The 19,696-nt window shown below is 39.0% G+C and overlaps 1 protein-coding gene across 8 annotated transcripts in view; it reads left to right on the plus strand.

Annotated features, from left to right (window-relative positions):
* Positions 1–1,686: 1,686 nt before the first annotated feature.
* Positions 1,687–19,696, plus strand: part of TBC1D1 (TBC1 domain family member 1) — a 103,671-nt gene continuing 85,661 nt past the window's right edge. For 6 of the 8 annotated variants that reach the window (XM_042470226.1, XM_042470231.1, XM_042470229.1 and 3 more), the window contains exons 1-3: positions 7,030–7,107; positions 7,503–7,597; positions 16,777–17,249. In XM_042470226.1, the coding sequence (XP_042326160.1) occupies positions 16,833–17,249 (417 nt within the window). In that variant the 5' untranslated portion in view covers positions 7,030–7,107; positions 7,503–7,597; positions 16,777–16,832. Of the gene's footprint in view, positions 2,066–7,029; positions 7,108–7,502; positions 7,598–12,618; positions 12,769–16,776; positions 17,250–19,696 lie in introns of those variants that run through there. The other 2 variants (XM_042470228.1, XM_042470227.1) reach the window with 2 other exon arrangements.

Below are 19,696 nucleotides of genomic sequence, written 5' to 3' on the forward strand. Positions count from 1 at the left end.
CCACCATTTTCCTTCCTGAAAGTCCCAACTACCAGAACGATCTTGTATAGCTTGAAGAGTTCACTCAGCAGAAGTGAAACTTTTAACATAAGGATCTGAAACTCAGCCCACAAAAGCATGTTAAAAACAATTTGGCAATACGAATCAAAATACCATGCAATTTCTTTTTCTTAGTCCCACTACTCTGTTGTTAACATTTAAAACACTTAAGTTAGCTATTACGGCAATCAATTCATTGAAACAAGTGTTCATTTGATTAACTGTTGATTGTTATTACAGAATGTGGAACAACTGAGTAGAAATATAGCTTATGTTGGGCATGGTGTTAAAAAGCAGTGCCAGCCTCGCTATTTGTCATGTGGCATGTCTTATGAGTAGTTTGTTACTGTGAAGTGAAGTAGTAAAGTTCAAGACAACACCATTCTAAAGTACAACATCAGTGTATCCAACTTGCCAGTTAAAACTACTTTCTTCACATCATAGTAAATGGGAAATGTTAAAATACTGCCATATATTTCTTAAGAAAATGTTGAGTATAATCTTTGGCTGCTTTGTGGATAAGATTTGGTTCCTAGCTATGAAAATGCACACCACCATAAACGTGGTAGACTTAAAGAAATCACAGGACACTCTGTTCAGCTACAACTACTATGTTGCAATAGTGCTGCAACACAGTGGACCTGCTAAGAAGTTACACCATTTGCTGATGTAGATACTTAGGGTTGTGGTCCCAACAAGGTCAAAGTCATCTGTAGAAACAAACTAGTCCCGTTTTTGAAACGGCTAGCAATAAAAACTCTCCAAGATCTCTGGTTATGGGACAGTTTATAAGCATAAAGAATAAAAGAAACATGTTTTAGTCCTACAAGGTCAGTCATCCATTATGCCCACTTCGTTATCTGATTCTTCTTCCTCTTTAATTTGTATATTAATACTGCCCTTATATCTTGCAACAACAGAGCATTCAGGTCTGCATATAGTCACAGCTTTTACAATATATAAATAGACCTGGAAAAATAAACTGTCCTAGAAAAGAATTTGTTTTGATTCAAAGCCTGCTGAAGCCAAGGGAAAAGGTCCTCACACTTAAATAAGGATTGACTCAGCCTTCATTAAAGTGTGTCCTTTCACAAAAGCAGCTGGTCAAAAATAGCTTTTAGTTTAAACTAATGCCACAATTTTGACCAGTTTTTTATGATCTACACTAGTTTTCAGATTCTGTTTACCATAATTGCATTATATTCAAGAGAGTATTTAGCCATTAGATACATGCAGAAAATGCAGTTAATATATACTGTAAAAATGAAGTACACCATATTAAGGTCTGGTGATTTGGTTTTCTCCAAGTGAGGTCAACATGTGGCAATTCCTAGTGTCTCCCCAAATCGTAAAACAAAATTATCTTTTTAGTTATGCTAGGGTCTTATTAATTCACAAAACCCAATATGGTTCACTCTCCTTATGTTGGTCCTCTTAAAAGCTGTTTAAGATGTCCCTACCCTTAATCCATGTTAAAGGGGTTTCATTTTGTGCCAGTTTGTAAAACTAGCAAATCCTCAAAGGGAAGCAATGGGGAGTGTGTGGATGAGGACATTAACTCTCCCTAAGATTCTGCCTCCCAAATGAAATACCTCGTAGACATGGTTGCCTTCATTACTCGATTCGGTCTCATCATATCAGGCTACTAAGATTCATTTGTAATCAGCCTTCTGTCACCAACTGCTTGGAAAACATGTCTTGTGTATACAGGATCCTCCGTGGCTCTGGTTCCAATGGAATAGGAACTTCTCTTGTGTTGGCAGCTGATAGTTTCTTTTTCCATAATATCAGTTCACATGAAGTGTTGATATTTTTAGTGCTATTTCTCATCTCAAACTCTTGGTAGTGTAAATCAAAATAAAAGTATTGTCTGATCTAGTTCTTCTTAGAGTCACCTACCTTGGGCACACACCACAGAAAACACTGCTGGAAGAGGCCTGACCAGGCAAACTGGCAAAGATGTAGCCATGCTTGCACTGGCTCTGAAGCACAGCACCTGTTTGGGCAGGCAACAGTGGAGTAGCAAGTAAGTAGTGGTGAGATGTGCCTCGGCTTAAGCTAGTACTGCCTTCAAGTGCAGTACAGGATGTACTGCCCATGGTACAAAAATGGGAGAAGTCCTCCCCCAGCATGGTGAAAATGAGATCTCTCTGCTCAGACTATTGGCTGTCACTGAAAGGATGAAGCCCGACTGCAAGTCTTGAAGTAAGTTTTGACTGCCAATCTCATGGACATATCACATATCATGTTAATAATGCAGTCAATGACCAGGAGACTATAGGGAGTGTGCTATGCTTTAAAAAATGCTTCTAGCCCCTTGGCTATGAGAATACCTTAAAAACATTTCCTACAGCATGTGACTTAATTCAGAAACCAGATGTCAAATTAAATTTCCATTGGCTTTTGAATCTCGTAATGTTATTATTTGGAGCTTGTAGCTGAGTTTTCAAGATTAAATGAGGTGTGTGTTTATCCCAATGGTTTTGCCCAGCCCTAGAGTTAAAAAAAAAGCAGAGCTGTCAGATTCTGTTATAAACCTAAATAAAAAGTTGTCACATGCATAGATGAGCAAAGTATGGCAGCCGTGGCTAGTCAGGAACCTGTGGCTAGTCACAATCTGAGATATGAGGCAAAACAACCTGTCATTTTTTTTTGGAAAATGTATCTACAGCAATAGTAAAGCTCTATGGGTTGCTACTGCAGCAAGAAATGGACATTAGAGTTCTAGTTCTCTTCCATTCATACATAACATAAAATACATACTGTACAAGTAGGCCCTTGTTATCCACTGGGAATTGATTCCAGGACCCTCCATGGATACCAAAATTCATGGATGCCCACGTCCTTTTATATACAATAGTAAAATTATGTTCTTTATATAAAATGGCTTAAAATCAAGGTTTGCTATTTGGCATTTATACTTTTAAAAAATATTTTCAATATGTGAATGCTTCTGGATGAAGAATCTATGGACATGGAGAGCCAACTGTATTTTCAACCCATGGATGCTTGAATCCATGGATAAAGCATCTGTGGATAAGGAGGGCCAACTGTACATAGAAAACACTTTCTCAGGTAGTGCTACTCAAAGTGGTAGTCCATGGATGAGTGCCAGTCCCATGTCATTGACTGCCAGTCCCTGGTGAGTTTCCATAAAAGAAACAATTGTGGCCAGTGGGTCCCTGGCATGTTGGGGAAAATCTTATTGTTGGTTCTCCACATCAGATAGCCTGAGAAACACTGTTCAAGGGGAAACAGTTGTTGACTAAGTCGTAAGGTTGTCATATTTTGGACATAACTTGAGAAGGGAGGACTTATTAGTAAATGCTGGGAAAGGTGGAGGGAAGTAGAAAGAGAGGAAAACCACATGTTAGATGGATGAAGGAGATCATGGGTATGAATTTGCAGGAACTTATCAGAGCAGTGGAGGGCAAGGAGTCTTGGAGATGTCTCATCCTCAGGGTTGCCATGGGTCAGGATTGACTCAAAGGCAGTTAACAACAAAAAAGGTAATTTACCATCCATGCACAGCCTCTAAGAGAAATTTTGCAAAGTGAAACAAGATTCCTTTTAGGGCCTGAGGAGGCGCTCCTCTCAGCATTTCAATTAAGTCTTTTCAATAAGGATAATGGTATAACATGACATTTTAAACTTGTGTTTTTTCTTTCTTGGTAGAAAAATAGTTATGATAAAATATGAACAAATTAGACAGCTTTTGGTGTATGGTTATGAAATCATATTTGAATGTGATGGATAATCTTAGTCTACCTGAATATGAACACTGCTAAACTTTCATAAATGTATTATTCCCAATGCTCCAGAATGACCAGATAACAATATGCATTATACTAAGCCACAATAAGTCTAATCAGCTATGAAATGAGCTTTTCTGGCATTTTTATCTGCAAAATGTCTAATAAAACTATGAAAATGTCTCTATTAATGCTTGATTCGATACTCAGTCTTGCTAAATCAAAAAGTTTGGTTTGAGACATGGTAGACCTTAAAAGGGTTTTGATATAGTTGGGTTTACTGAGAGATCTTTCTGCTGATTCCACTGGAGCTGGAGTTGTCAACAATATTCTCAAACTAACATTGGGAAATATTTCACAGTTTGTGGTCAGTTAATAAATTTAGCAATTCTAAAGCTTTCGGTTTCGGTTTTCTGAAATTTGCTTTATGTACTGGTGATTAATGTTGCATTTTCTGTTGCAAAAGCTTCACTGTTAAGGTTAGTAGGATATTGGTGTACTAACCCTTTCACTTTTTTTTCTAGCTCGCTTTCAAAGATTGTGGGATGTTTCCACAGGAAGTTAATTTTTTTCAGCCAGCCACTTAACAGCATTAAAACATACAGTTAATCCTGCAATAACATTGTCAATCAAAACATAAAATACAGATTTTCTGAAGTAAGCATCTTCTGGTGAATCATTTGTGTCAGTCATTTCTGCCAAGTTGGCATCAAGTGTTGTGTTGTGCACAATTATTTTTTGACTCATGCTTCCACACCCATGGGGTACTTTGATTTTCATTTCAGATGTCACCTCTTTTTGCTTCTTGGGCCCCACCTGGTCTCTCCAGACATGGACTGATAGACCTGGTTGAACTCCTGTCTTATAGGCCCTACATCCATGTATGCCATTCCCCCATATGACAGATGAGCTAGACATGAGTTGTGTGGTGTATTGAACAGACAAATTATGTACCACATAGGGCAAGAAAGCACTGATTTGGTTGTGCCAGTGACAGTGCTATGCATTAAAACCTGCAGACTCACAACCTTATCACATTATTAAACAAACTGGACAGGCAAACTAAAAGATGCATGTTTTCCCCCCCTTTCCCTCCGCATGACGTTGTTCTCTTTCATTCTCTTCAAGTTGTAAAGCTGTAAGAGAGGGTCGTAAAAATGTCATAAAAGTGTCCCGTTTGTCAAGCTGAAATAATCCGTTTGGCAAAAATGATGCTTTTACAATGCTCTCCCACATTTTTACAACCTGAAGAGGAGAGTCATGCAGAAGGAGAAAAAAAAATGTGTGTCTTTTCATTTGTCTGCTGGGTTTGTTTAATAATGTGATATGGCTCTCAGAAATCTCATCAAGGTAGTCTTATTTATAGTTTTTTATGGGTTTTTCAGGCTATGTGGCCATGCTCTAGAAGACTTTATTCCTGACGTTTCACCAGCATCTGTGGCTGGCGTCTTCAGAGAAGTCTGAGTCTTATTTACTTCTGCGCCAAGATGTGCAGGCTTGCCTGGTGTCACTTCATGTATGTAGCTGTGATTATTAACCACCGCTTGGTGGCTCATACTTGATTGTGGGAAGTGAGTCCATTCCACAACATTGCACCTGAGGGAGTGTTAAGCCAGCATGAAAGCATAAAAAAGAGAAAGGGAACTTTGGGTGGGGAGCACTACCCTTGACATCTGAGGGATGAAACAGATGGGCAAATTAAAGCAGCTTTATATGACGCATGCCTCCAGAGTGGAAACCTCAAGGAAGCTGCACTCTGGGGCTAAAAAACCAAAGCAAAAAGAAGCTGGGATGTTATGGCTTAGGCCAGAAAATGCACATCTTCGCGACTGCGTATGAAAGCCCCAATGAAATTGTGACAACTCCAATGGATGTAATTACAACCTGGACTTTATCACATTGTGGGGAATTGGGGAGGTTTAACAAGGCATTTTGCCACGAAGTTGTGATTAAAGAGGACTTATCCCAGGAAGTACCAGGAATGTTTCACAAACCAGACAGTTCAACAGGGGGAATGAGGTGAAGGGGTGTGTATGAAGGGGCTTGTATAAAGGGCTGCTATGATTGTGCTTTGCCAATGTATCACTCACTCACTGATGCACAATGTCTTCTACATGCGGAGCATCTCACTTGTGACTGTGGAGGTTATCACACAGAGATGGGATAGGGACAGGATCGCTCTTATCCTGTCTTTAACCAATCTGGGACTGTGATAGCCTTTCAAATCTGTGACTGTGATAGTCCGAAAGCCTGCCATTGAAGTGGCACTGCAATAACACAAACTTCCGTCAATGCAAAATGCTGGCCAATATTGCTTTAATGACGGGTTAACGATGGGATCAGTGCGACGTCTTCCAAAAGCCTTTTGCGCGATCGCAATCAATCAGTTGTGCTTTTTGGACAGGTTAACGACAGGATCTGTGCGACGTCATCTGAAAGTGATAGCAACGGGACAAGAATAATAATAATAATAATAATAATAATAATAATACTTTTATTCCTTACCCGCCTCTCCTCACAGCTTGAGGCGAGATACCACATAGTCAAAACACAACTGTTGCATAAAACACACACACAATAGGTTGTGTCTCTGTGCTATATTTTTATTGCAATAACACATAGGATGATGACGATTAAATATAAAGTCCATGTTTAAAATTTGTGACTAAAAGCTGGAGGAAGAGTTAGGTCTTCAAATGTGTCATATCTTAACACTCGGGTGAGGGCTGTGGAAATAATCCGGTTTGGGAGCACTTTAACCGCCTTGGCTCCAGGCTGTGGAATTCTGGGAACTGTCGTTTGTTGCTGCACCAGAGCGAAGAGCACCACAACAAACGACAGTTCCCAGAATTCCACAGCCTGGGGCCATGGCGGTTAAAGTGGCCCCAAACTGGTTAATTTCCATAGTGCAGATGCAACCAAAGAAGGCAAGAGAGTCATCCACAACTAGGTGCCTTGCAGCCTTGTGAGGAAAAGTCTGCCACTGCACTGCAGTTGTTGTTTCCCTCAGACACCGCCGCCATGGTCCTCGTCGTCGCAGCCCCCTCTTTTGGCCCTTTTGGCGGGTTAACACAGTCTCCTCAGCGACGGTTCAAGGGCCTCCCTCTCTCCCCTCCCTGTTGAGCCTTCTATTTTTATTATCATAGCTCCTCTCCCTGCCTCCCTCCGCTGCCTCCCTTTCCTCAGAGAGAGGAGAGGAGAGGGAGGGGAAGAAGAAGAAGCGCCATGGCTCCTCCTCCTCCTCCTCCTCCTCTTGGCTGCTGTGCCGCACAGAGAGAGAGAGAGAGAGAGAGATAGAGGCGGAAACCGAGGGCAGGTAAGCGGCAGCAAGGGAAGCAAGTGCCGGCTTTGGGGCATTTTACCCATATATATATATGAGTGTATTTTTAGCTTTGGAGAACATGGCTGCATCCACACTGGGGATCTAATCCGATTTGGTACCGATTTAACTCTTTGGCTCTTTGCTATGGAATTCTGGGAGTTGGTGTTTGTTGTGGGGCCCAGAGCGGAGCTACAAACTCCAACTCCCAGAATTCCATAGCAAAGAGCCAGATAGAGTTAAATCGGTACCAAACCGGGTTATCTCTCCAGTCTAGATGCAGCCTCACTCTTCCTCCCCCTCTTTCTTTCTTTCTTTCTTTCTTTCTTTCTTTCTTTCTTTCTTTCTTTCTCTTCCTCCTCCTCACTGACATGTCTTTCCCTCCCCTCAAGGAACCACCACCAGAACCATCCCTTCCTTCCCAGAGAGCATGGCTGCTGTTGCTGCTGCTGCTGAGGCACCCTGGTTCCTCCTGTGTCACTGCTGGGTAAGTCCTTCCCCCAAACTCCTCCTAAAGGTGGAATCCAAAGATGCACCTGAGGAAGTAGACTTCTGTCTACGAAAGCTCAGGCTGCCAACTTCTTTGCTCCAGTGAGTCTCAAAGGTGCTACAAGATCTCTCTACAACTGATTCTACAGACTAACATGGCTATATCATTGAGTTACTCAGATGCATTACACTGTTGTCTATGAAAGCTCACGCTGCCAACCTCTTTCGGTTAGTCTCAAAGGTGCTGCGAGATCTCTCTCCTCCTAAAGAGTTGCACCTTGTTGTTATTCAAGGCCACACTATCATGGAGTTTTCTTGGCAATATTTCTTTAGAGGAGGTCAGCCAATGAGTTTCCATGGCTGAGCCCACATTCGAACCCTGCTCTCTCAGGGTCTAATGCTCAAAGCACTGCACCGCTCTGGCTCTCTAGGGGTGTGCATTCACACTGTAAGAAATCACACCCTTTGAGACCACTTTTAACTCCATTCTACACCATCCTGGGATTTGTAGTTTTGTGAGGCACCAGCACTCTTTGGCAGAGAAGGCGGAAGAGCTTGTAAAATTACACATCCCGGGATTCCATAGCATGGAGCCGTTGTTGTGTGCATCCAAGTCGTTTCCACCTTACCAAGACCTTAAAGCAAACTTATCATAGGGTTTTCTTAGCAGGATTTGTTCAGAGGAGGTTTGCCATTGCCTTCTGCTGAGGCTGAGAGCATGTGACAGTGGGTTTTATGGCTACTCTGGAAACTGAACCCTAGTCTCCAGAATCACTGTCCAGCACACAACTACAACACCACACTGGCTCAGTACTGAAAGTGGTGTCAAACTGCATTATTTCTACAGTATAGATGCACCCTTAAACTCTTTTGCCACACGGAGCAGTTGATTCGACTGGCTTGAAAGGTTTGGTGCTCTCTTGCTGTGGATATGTTAGGATGGCAGGTTGCATGCTGGATGTGGCCAGAGGAAAATATGCAACAGAGCATTAAATGGTATTGACTGTGCCCACCCCAATTTTCTTCATATCCACCAGTGTGTACCTGATGCTTAGTAGAGTAACAACCCCTCTGCGGAGTTTACAGTCTAAACTGTAATTGAGGGAAAACAAAAGGAAAGAAAGGGATTCTCGAGGATCAAAAAGGAGGGGAAGATGACAGGAAATAATTAGAGGAAGAGTTAGTTAATGAACTTTTTCCCCCCAGGAACAAATTGAGTGGTTGAGGATCATGGGGAGCTTAGCCTTAATACAATGCTGGGCGTCATTTCAGTCTGGAGTGAAAAATGAAACTTACCCAACTTCATTTCCCGCTTATGGGATGACACTAATAACCAAATTTGCATGATTAGGAGGAAGTTGCCGTTCCCAAAGAGGGATATTTCAATGACTGGTAGTATTTACAGGCACTGATGCTTTGCAGTCATAAATCTTTGCCTAATATAAATAAAATTAGAATGCTGGTGAAAGCTAGGCCAGTTATAATAAAATAAAACGCTGTAGGGATGTATACTAAACACAGAGCTAAAAAAGTGACCTTTTCTTAAGCAATTACAGTCTTAATCCTCAAACAAATTATCATTTTGCTCACAGTTTTTCAGAGTATCTAATCATCTTCTGGTTTCTAAAATGTAGCTAGAATAAATACTTACAATAAAAAAATTGAATGGCACAAGCTGCCAACTTGTACAGAATGGATCTCATCATTAGCTCAACATCCACAACAGAGCATGAGGAACCTTATAAAGATTTTGTTTCACCATTTAGGGAGAGCCCACTCCAACACATTAATTGACATTATGATGGTAGGTTAACTACCCTGTATTTGCAATGTAACTGTAATTACTACCTACTTCTATAACTTAGGAAATAATTACAGTTATGTTGCAAATTCAGAGTAGTTACCCTACAGTAATACTGTAAGTTAATTATACCTTACTTATAGAAAAAGGATTGAATTACAAGAACTAGTTATTTGTAGCTAGTTACTTCTGAACTCTGATTAATTTTACATTGGTGGATTTTTGCACTGGTTAATTTCCTGCCCTTTTGCGTTACCTAAAGTACTGTTTGTCATTTGTGTGGGCAGCCCACTACTGATGACTGGTTAGATTCCTTTAAAAGTCCAAAATATTCATTTGAGATATATTTAATAGGCTTCTTGAATGATATAGTTTCTGCCACTATCTCATAAACATATTCGTGCTAGTATGTTTTTGCAAAACAAACAAACAAATTGGCATTAAAAGCTGCTTATAAATCAGATATACCAACTAATGTAATATGCTAAGTGGAAAAAAACATCTTTAGAAGGGGGAGCTTGTATTTTGCTTATGTAGAAAATATTATGTTAAAAAAATGAATCCAAATCCTATCTGGGCATTGCACATCAGTTCCCTCTTTTCTGTAAAGGAAGGGCATAGAACTAATTGGCTGTGAGATTCAAAAACTGCCTCAGAGTCAATTTATAATCTAGAACTTGTGCCAGTAACAAATTGCAGAGCTAAGGGTGCCAAAATTGTTTATAACTCATCACGTCTGCACCTGAACCTTGTTGGTCTGGGACACACTCTTTTCTTCTGGGATCAAGTGGAAGAGGGTCACTCTGTCATTCAGCACTTCAGAGCTCAGGATAAAATTTCAGTCTGGGACTGGCTGTACATTTGAAATACCAATGACTATGTAAGTTTGCCTACAGTATGTTACGGAGTGGGGAAGCAGAAGAAACCTAGAAATTGGCTGTGATTTAGTTTAGGGACTAGTTTTCTTCCAAATTGCATGGTGATAATTATTTGTCACACCAACTTATTCCAAAATAACAAATACCGTTGTCACCAGTACAAGTGCATTGTTCTGGATGGAGATAATGTTTTCAAATAGATGTACACTCATCCCTCCATATTTGCAGCTTTGATATTTGCGGAATTGATTATTCATGGATTTGATTAATATGTTCTCTCTAGGAATAACTAGGTCCTCCAGTGTAACTTTATGGTCAACTTTTAACTAAAAGTTGCACTGGAAGACCTAGAGATCGAGAGAGAGAGTTCTCTACTAGGCAGTTTTAGCTCCTCCAGCACAGTTCTATGGTCAGTGTCTGTCGGACATTGACCACAGAGTTGCACTGGAGGACCTAGAGATTCCTAGAAAGGTGTCCTCTCAGGTAAAAAAAAACATGGTGTTTTTGTTATTTGTGGTTTTTCCATATTCATGGGGGTCTTGTGCCCCTAACCCTAGCGAATATGGAGGGACAAGTGTAATCCAAAATGTCCTCTTTTCAAAGGGAAAAAGTTTCTGTCTCTACAAACATAATAAACTAGGTCATGTTTGCTCATACAGCAACATTTCCCTTTTGTAGTTGCTTACACTAACTTAGGGTGCATGTTCCAATATTATGAGTAAACATAATGTGTTTGGTATATTGTTCCCTCCTTATTTTTCTCCATAAACACGTGCTCTTACTGCAATAAATTCCAGTCTGTGCTCTGCGTAAACTAGGGAAAACATTTTAATGCATAGTACAACATACTGTATTCTGGTTTCGGGTCTGATGTTTCTAAACAGTGTGGAATGTTTAGAACAGGGATTTGAATGACTAAGAAAGAAAAAGAGGGTAAAAAACTATTTGACATAATAGTAAACATAGATGAAGAAGCAGAAACTGTTTAGTTTAATTGAAAACCAACCTCTGATTAGGTTTGCCAAAACTATCAGTACTGAATTGGCAAAATAGATGGGGAAACCAATTTTTAAACATCATTAGGAGGGCTAGCATCATGAATTTGTTCACAAATTAAATTTGAGAGTAACAAGATTCCCAGACACCAAATTTTAGTCTTGCACAGTGTATCTGTAGTTTCTTAGAATCCACAGGAAGGCTGCTGGCAGCATAGGGAACATTTATTTGTTGCATACACCACCCTTCATAAAAATCCCAGTGTAATAGACAACACTAGTGTTTAAACACTAGTATTAAAATACGATAAATTAATATGTAATTCAATAATAAAGAATCTGCAGTGAGCTTGACTGTAGTGATAACTAGCTACTCATAAACATCCCAGTAAATAAATTGGTCTTAGCCTGATGTCAAAATGTCAGTAAAGTTGTTTCCAGGCTTATTCCTTGGTGCAAAGCATTCCAGAGTTAGGGCACCACCATAGAAAAGGCCCTATCCCTCATCACCATCCACTGTGCTTTCCCTTCCTACTCCCTAATATTGTTGTTGTTATTGAACTTTATCACACTGGATGAATCCCGGACAAAAACTAGATTCAAAAGTAGAAAAAACCCGCAAATACAGGCTGTTTTTCAGATGACGTTTGCCTGAAAGAGAAATCACATGAAAATAACCCAATTGGAAAGTCAACAAAAACGGCTCCCTTTTACTTTCGGGAAATTCCGAAAGTAAAAAGGAATCATTTTTGTCGACTTTCCATTCGGGTTATTTTTGCATTATTTCTCTTTCAAGCAAACGTGTCTGAAAACATCCTGCATTTGCGGGTGTTTTCTGAATTTTAAAAACCTGTTTTTGCATGGGATTTAAGCAATTTGCATCTGTGTGATAAAGTCCGTTGTGTGCCTCCAAGTCATTTTTGACTTAAGATGACCCTAAGATGACTCTATCACAGGGTTTTCTTGGCAAGTTTCTTCAGAGGGTTTTATTTATTTAATCTATTTACAGTATTTATACATCCTCTGAGGCTGAGAGCGTGTGAGTTGCCCAAGGTCCCCCAGTCAGGTTTTTATGCTCAAGCAGGGATTTTAGCACTGGTCTCAAGAGTTGTAGTTCAACAGTCAAACCACTACAACTCACTGGCTCTCTTCCTCCCTGATGTAATATAGTATAATATAATAACGTTCAGTGGTAACCAAAATACAGCAGCATCAAAAATTGCAGTGTTGCTTTTCTTAGACCTACCTAAATATTTGTTACAGTGATACATTTATTAGGCCAGCCAAAGGATGCAGATTATGTTATGCTAACTTTCAAAGCTCACTGGCTTCATCTTCTGACAAGTTTTAAGGTTTTAAAAGCTTACAGAGTAGAAGAAAAGTGATGATGATGTCAGAGTCCTGAGGCTGCAACATGTTTAAGATGGTTTTGTGGGAGAGTTGAAGCCAGCAGAAGCTCCATCTCTTCTTGGCCATTCAGGGACTGAGGACAAAGGTACTAAAAGCTAAGTAACAAAATGTATGTCTCAACTAGCAGCAGCACAGTAAACTCCTTTTGACCTCTTGGCCATCTCTGTCTTGTGTAAGGCTGCAAGCAACTTTGTAGATAGGGTACAGCCTTTCAAGAAGCCTATGCACTGTCAACTTTGAAGATAAGTTTAGTGTTAAAAGTTCTAATGGTGTCCATAAATAAAATATTCATTTCAGACATATGAAAGATAATCATTAAATTATTTTGATTTTAGCCAGCATGGCATAGTGGTTTGACTGTTGGACTATGACTCTGGAGACCATGGTTTGAGTCCCAACCATGAAACTCACTGGTTGAACTTGGGCAAGTCACCCTCTCTCAGTCTCAGGGGAAGGCAATGACAAATATCCTCCGAACAAATCTTACCAAGAAAACCCCATGATAGGTTTGTTTCATTATTGCCATAAGTTGGAAACAACTTGATGGCATACAACAAAGTGACAGGTATAAAACTTCAAAGTCACTAAATCTTTGGTGATAGTTTATTGATCCTTAAATCCAGATTATGTGTGCATTCTGAACCAGTGTGTTATAGCTAATTTTCATTTTAGTTATATGCATTTAGCACTTTTTGCCTGGGTATTCATATCCTACTTCTATAATTAATTTTTAAAAATGTAATCTCAAGGGGGAAGGGAGAATTAAAATTTAAAAAGCTTGTCCACAATGTCAGCACCCTGATCTAGGTAAGTTTTTCCTAGATGCTACATGATGCGGGTTAACTTCAGTATTTCCAATAACACAGGCACTGCATTCAGGAGAAGTCCACCACCATCAAAGTTAATTAATGTTTATGAAGAAGGGAAATCCATCTTACATGTGACCTGGCCCATTCTATGCTTATTTTTCTGGCTTTCACTTCACCCAACTAAGGATGATTAAGACCTCTCTCAATTATCAGCTTTCATCCATTTCTAGTATTGGACTACCCAAATGGCAAACTTCAGTTCTCTTTCAGTTGTCTAAACAAGAATGTTTATAGCCCATTTATGAGTGAGCAAATCTGTGAAGTCTAAATGTGTTTTAGAAGGAAAATGTCTTCTGAAATCAGATCGCATCTAGCTCTTTCTGAATTCTGGGTATTCATATTAGATTGAGAGCCAGAATGGTATAGTGTTTTGAATGTTGGACTACAATGCTGGAGGCCAGGATTCGATTCCCAACTCAGCCACGAAACCCACTGGGTGACCTTGAGCAAGTCACATACTCTCAACCTCAGAGGGAGGCAATGGCAATCTCTTCTGAACAGGTTTGCCAAGAAAACCCTATGATAGGTTCGCCTTAGGATTGGCATAAATCGAAAACAACTTGAAGGCACACAACAACAAGACATTAACAAGCGCTGTTAAAATGTTAATATTTTCAGCTAAAATAACAACAACAACAACAACAATTCTGTGAGCTGTTGCTGCAAAACTAAATTGCTCTCATGTGTCCTATTTTAGTTTAAAGAGATTGCTTGCGTACTGCATGTTATGGGGCGGGGGAAGGCTAATACTTCTGAGCTTTTATGTTGGGGCTTCACTGCTGTACAGATGGTGGGATTTGTAACTGCTGCTGCTAAGCTCAAAGATTGAAAGAAACATTACTGTCCAAAACTGGGGGGAAAAGACAGTGTGCAATCTCTCAGAGTTCAAAAGGATGTGAACTGTTGAGTTGCTCCCAGAAGTATTAATTTATTAATGAACTACTGCATTAATTTAAAAATTCCAAATGTCACACACCTCAGTTTACTTGTCCACTGTGACATCAAGCTAGGGCATAATGCACCATCTCTTAGATCTGTGGGTTGCAAATAGTCTAATTTGGTTTGAAAGCAAAAGATTGATTTCTAAGGAGTCCAATGCATTAATCCAGTGTCATTTTTCTTGCAGCCTCACTGCCTATACAACACACGTTGATTTCTTCCTTATTTTGTGTGCCTTCCCAATGTTTCACAGAAATCCTGGCGAGAGTTGAAGCTCTCAAGGAAATCTGGCAAGTTCCCTCCTCCTCCCCCTCCCCAATCTGGTTTGACAGCTGTAATGGCTTTTCACAGCTGGCAGTTTCTGTCAAACATTGCGGCTGGGAGGGGAGAAGGAAGGGAAGGTTGTGGAAAAAAACAGTACCCAATACATGTCAGTTGGAAAAGCTGTACACTTTTCAGTGAAAGCTGTGCAGTTTCCAGAGAAAGTGGTGCATCATCCTGTCATCTCAGGAAAGGGGGTAATTTTCCATACCTTCTGACAGCACAGTTAGAAGAATAAGTGGACTTTTTTCTGACACCTATTGGGACAGGAAAAATCAAGCATTTCCATTGCTACTCTAATAAAACAACTAGTGTAAGCAATGGTCTAGCAAAATGACATCATAATGAGATGTGAAAATGATCAGAGTATTGGATATCAAGGGTAGGCAAAGTGTGGCCCTCATATATTGTTGGACTACAAATCCCAGCAGCATAGCCCATAGTGAAGAATGCTGGGAGTTACAACAGAAACATCTAGAATATACTACGTTTGATTCACACAATAATATGATTCAAGACCTTAATGTACGGTTTAGATCAGTGGTCCCCAGACTCTTTTTTCCTTCAGCGAACCCCTGGAGCTTTCGAACGCCCCTAAGCAGGGCACTGCCACCCACTTTGGAAATCACTGAGTTAGAGCCACTGAATCAGTAGAATTTATATAAATGTTAACTGACCAGTTTCCCATTAATTCAATGTTTGTTTTAATTGGGACCAACAATTGGAATTAACATATGAATCACTTCCTTCCAACCAAAGGTCACACAGTGTATATATACCACACTCACTTCCATGCCAGTATTCTCTGAAGATGCCAACCACAGATGCTGGCGAAATGTTAGGAAAAAATGCTTCTAGAACATGGTTTCTAGAACATAGCTGGAAAAAAAACCACAAAAACAATCTGAATTAAGGCCAGGTTTCTGTCATCCACTGACATTACTGAATTCATACTGAACCACTACTATAAAACTATTGCTGTGCTATAATCTCTAGCTACGTACCTGGACATACTTTATAGTAGATTGAAGATCATATGAGCGCAACTCAATTTCAGTTGGACTTTTTCTTTTAAAAATGAATTGTTGTTGTTAAATGCTAGATAGCTGTAATGAAACAGAGGCATTTTTTGAAACACTGGAAGTGCACAGTAGATGTATAATGGGAACCTGTTTGAAATGTTTGTTTGCTAATATTGCTCTATTCCCCATTTGTGTTTTTCCTTTTTGTTCAGATATATTCTAAAGATTCCAGATAGTATCATATAAGTTTCACTCAGTTTTCATCTAGCATTAAATGGGTGTTTTGGTAAACATTATTCCTTAATAAAGAAATGGTAGAAGGCTTCATCTTGAAAGAGGAATTCTTGCTGTGTGAGTGAAGAAAGAATGTGGATTTTAATAATTTAGTAAGATTGTATATTTGCAACAATTAAAGACAAGTATTCTTACCCAATTAATTTAAAGCAACTTTTGTATCAGTTAATTTAACCTCTTCATTGATTAAGCATTTGAGCCCTATTGATCTATTAATGAAACTAAAATAATATTTTACTTCAAATGGAAGTGTGCAAGTTGTACACATTATACTTATTTTCCCATCATTACATGTTCTTTACCTCTGCTTTCCTGGTTTTTTCAACAATATTAAATGCTGATTTTCATAGATATCTTGACAGTGTCATTCCCAGCATCAGTATTCATACATTTGCTCTACTTTGGATGTGATATGTTCTTGTGACACAAGCTTCAACAATTCTAATGTGACCTGTGGAAGTTCTTTAATGTTGGTTCTTCTACTTATATAATACTGATAGAAAATTAGAAATACTTTATTAATTCAGGCACTTATAAAATAAGGATTATTGGTGGTTTAGATTCCTATAGTTGCTGACATTATTCTTAAAGCAAGAGGAGGGGAGCTAAATGATTGTGCTAACTGTATGAATATCTCTTTCATTTCAGAATTTCAAATATTCATAACTAAATTGGTGAACTTATTCCTCCTTGATGACTCAAAAATGGAACCCATATCTTTCAAAGTTAAAAATCCTGAAGCAGCCATTGATGGCTCTGTTGACTTCAGTCTTCAGCTTGTAGGTTCTCTGCCAGTACATTCTCTAACAACCATGACAGTGCTCCCTTGGATTGTGGCAGAAATTCGACAGATCAGTACACAATCCTTGAAAGAAGAGCAAGGCACCAGCCAAATCCGACTTTATGTCTCACCAGCCAGGCTGCGCTGTGAAGCAGACTCAGGAAAAAGCCAACAGTGGGATCCTCTGATTTGTTCCAGCCTCTTTGAGTGTAGACCACAACACGTCCATAAACTGATTCACAACAGTCATGATCCGAGCTACTTTGCTTGCTTAATAAAAGATGGAACAATAAATCAACAAAGTATTTGTTACGTTTTCAAAGCTGATGATCAGACAAAAGTAAGTGTAACATTTTTGTTTGCATGCAAACCCAGAAAGATCAACATTGTTTTACAGTATAAGATATGTTGCCAGTTGTAAAAGCACCTAAGTAAATTATGTTATGGAGCAGTGATGGGAATTGTGCAGCCTTCCAAATTTTATTGAAATATAACTCTCAGAAACTCTAGCCAGCATTACCAATGATGAGGAAAACTGAGAGTAGCATTCAACAACTTCTAGAGGGCCACACATTTCCTGCTCCTGTTCTAGAGAAATTTTGATTCTGTAGCATTTGGATACAGTTCTCTGTCTGGGCAAATACTGCATAGAAATCCTAATCTTGAACATATTATTTTGGTTGGTCCAATAAAAGTATTGGTTGGATGTTCTAGGATTTGCTATATGGTCAACACGGCTACCCCTGGATGTTGTTTATAAGATTAAGAGTTTAGAACAGGTGTTCTCAACCTTCCTAATGCTGTGACCCTTTAATACAGTTCCTCATGTTGCGGTGACCCCAGTCATAAAATTATTTGTGTTTTCAGATGGAAATATGTGTTTTGAGCCTCTGTAATAGTCCTGGTAAAAATTGTCTAAAAAAATAATAGCAGTATTTCACTCATGGCAAATGGGTTTTATTTTCCCTGTTATAAATCCCAATTATCATGTAGCTTTTGAGGTTGAAACGTACTTTTTTTGCAAGAGATGTACTACAGCCCAACTAGAATACAGTATTTCATGTGAGAATTACATATCTGTAAACTCTGATGTGCAAGAACAGATAATCAGAAACCAGGATGAGGGATAGGTTTTCTGTACATTGTGGCCCAGTTCTAATGTTACCTTAAATAATATTGTTATTTTGCACTATGAAATTGATGGACTTCCTCTTTGGACATTATTGTCAAAATGAAGTGCTATATTTTGGTAGCAAGAATAGGCCAGCATGTGAAAAATTGAGTATCCAGTTTTGTATGTCTGAAGCAGCTTTTGGCTTGTATTTCTCTTAATAGTTGTTCTTCATACCTTTGGACATGAGGAGAACATCAGATGCTGTTTTGATAAGGGAGATGATCTGCTATTCAAAGAAAAAGAAAGACAAAACCCTCTGTGGACAACTGCAGCTGATGAGGCACACTGAACAGAGCTTATTTTTGGACTCTGGGTCTCTGGCCATTATGCTGAACATAAAGCACATAAACATAAAGAACATAAATGCACTGAGCTTGCATTTTCCATGTTAACAAATTCAGAATAGGAGAGTATTTCTTAAAGAAAATACACAATCAGAGATCATTGATAAAACACCATAGTTGGTCATAACACTATGATTTGGTTCATTCACATAAAAGGTTTAATTCACATGTTATTGCTAAAGGATAATAGCTTGGCTATTAAGGTTATGATTTATCCTTTTTACATAGTCCTGCCTTTCTGCTTTTGAAACCATAGTGGTTTATCTGAACTAGAAAGTGAGGGTGGGATTTAGAGTTTGTGCACAATTTTTTAAAATTGTATTTTATTTATATCCTGTCTTCCTCCTGGAACAGGCTCTCAAGGCGGCTAGAAGAGAAATCAGTCCCCCAAATGGCTAAACCATGGTTTGTCTGTTATCTGTGAGGGCCTATGAAATCTATTGACCTTTATTTGCAGATGGAGGTGCACTATAAAATAAGTTAGTACTATATGAACAAATCTTCCTCTCTCATTGGTGTCTTATCTTCTTTACAGAGGCCAGTCAAACGATTTCAGCATAAGGTCTTGCTTCAGAAATATACATTTTTACTCCTTTGATCGTTAGATCACTATTGATATTTAGTTTCCTAAACATAAGAAGGAAGTATCTTTAGAGACAAAATGGCCAGTGTGGCCTGATTAAACAACACACAAACGTGCAAGCCTGTTTGGTGATGCATTTGCATATATACAAAGATTTTGGGGATTTCTGCTGGTTTCAGAGCCTAACCTATATGAAACAGTGATTCTGTTATAAAAGGACTCCTATCTCATATGACTGGTAAAGAAGTTTGGCTTGACAAATCTTACAGTTTTTTGTGGAAATATAGAATTTATGAAGTCAAATATCTTCTTAGAAATATTCACAAGAGAATATGGAAAATATTAAAATGGGTCTCACCTTCTATCTTCTTTCTCATTTTCTGGATGGTGGTTGGTTGTCCTTCTAAGAATCTATACTTTCTTTCCCTGGGATGCTGGAATCAATACAATAATTAGCATTTCCAAAGTATTTAATGTCCAGAGTTTCAAGAAAATGCTTAACTTAGTTTTAAAAATATTATTTTTCTCATCCCATCTCAAACTGGAAATAAGGACATGGCAATTGTGTCTGCAACGGGAGTGAGAGGATGCAAAACGGTTATCACTACATTGTGTGTACCTGAGTGATAATTACACTAAGCTGGAGTTGAATTCCACCTTTGCCAGCTAGATATCAATTTGAATTT

The sequence above is a fragment of the Sceloporus undulatus genome, chromosome 5 (genome assembly GCF_019175285.1).
Source record: "Sceloporus undulatus isolate JIND9_A2432 ecotype Alabama chromosome 5, SceUnd_v1.1, whole genome shotgun sequence".
Taxonomy (NCBI): Eukaryota; Metazoa; Chordata; class Lepidosauria; order Squamata; family Phrynosomatidae; genus Sceloporus; species Sceloporus undulatus.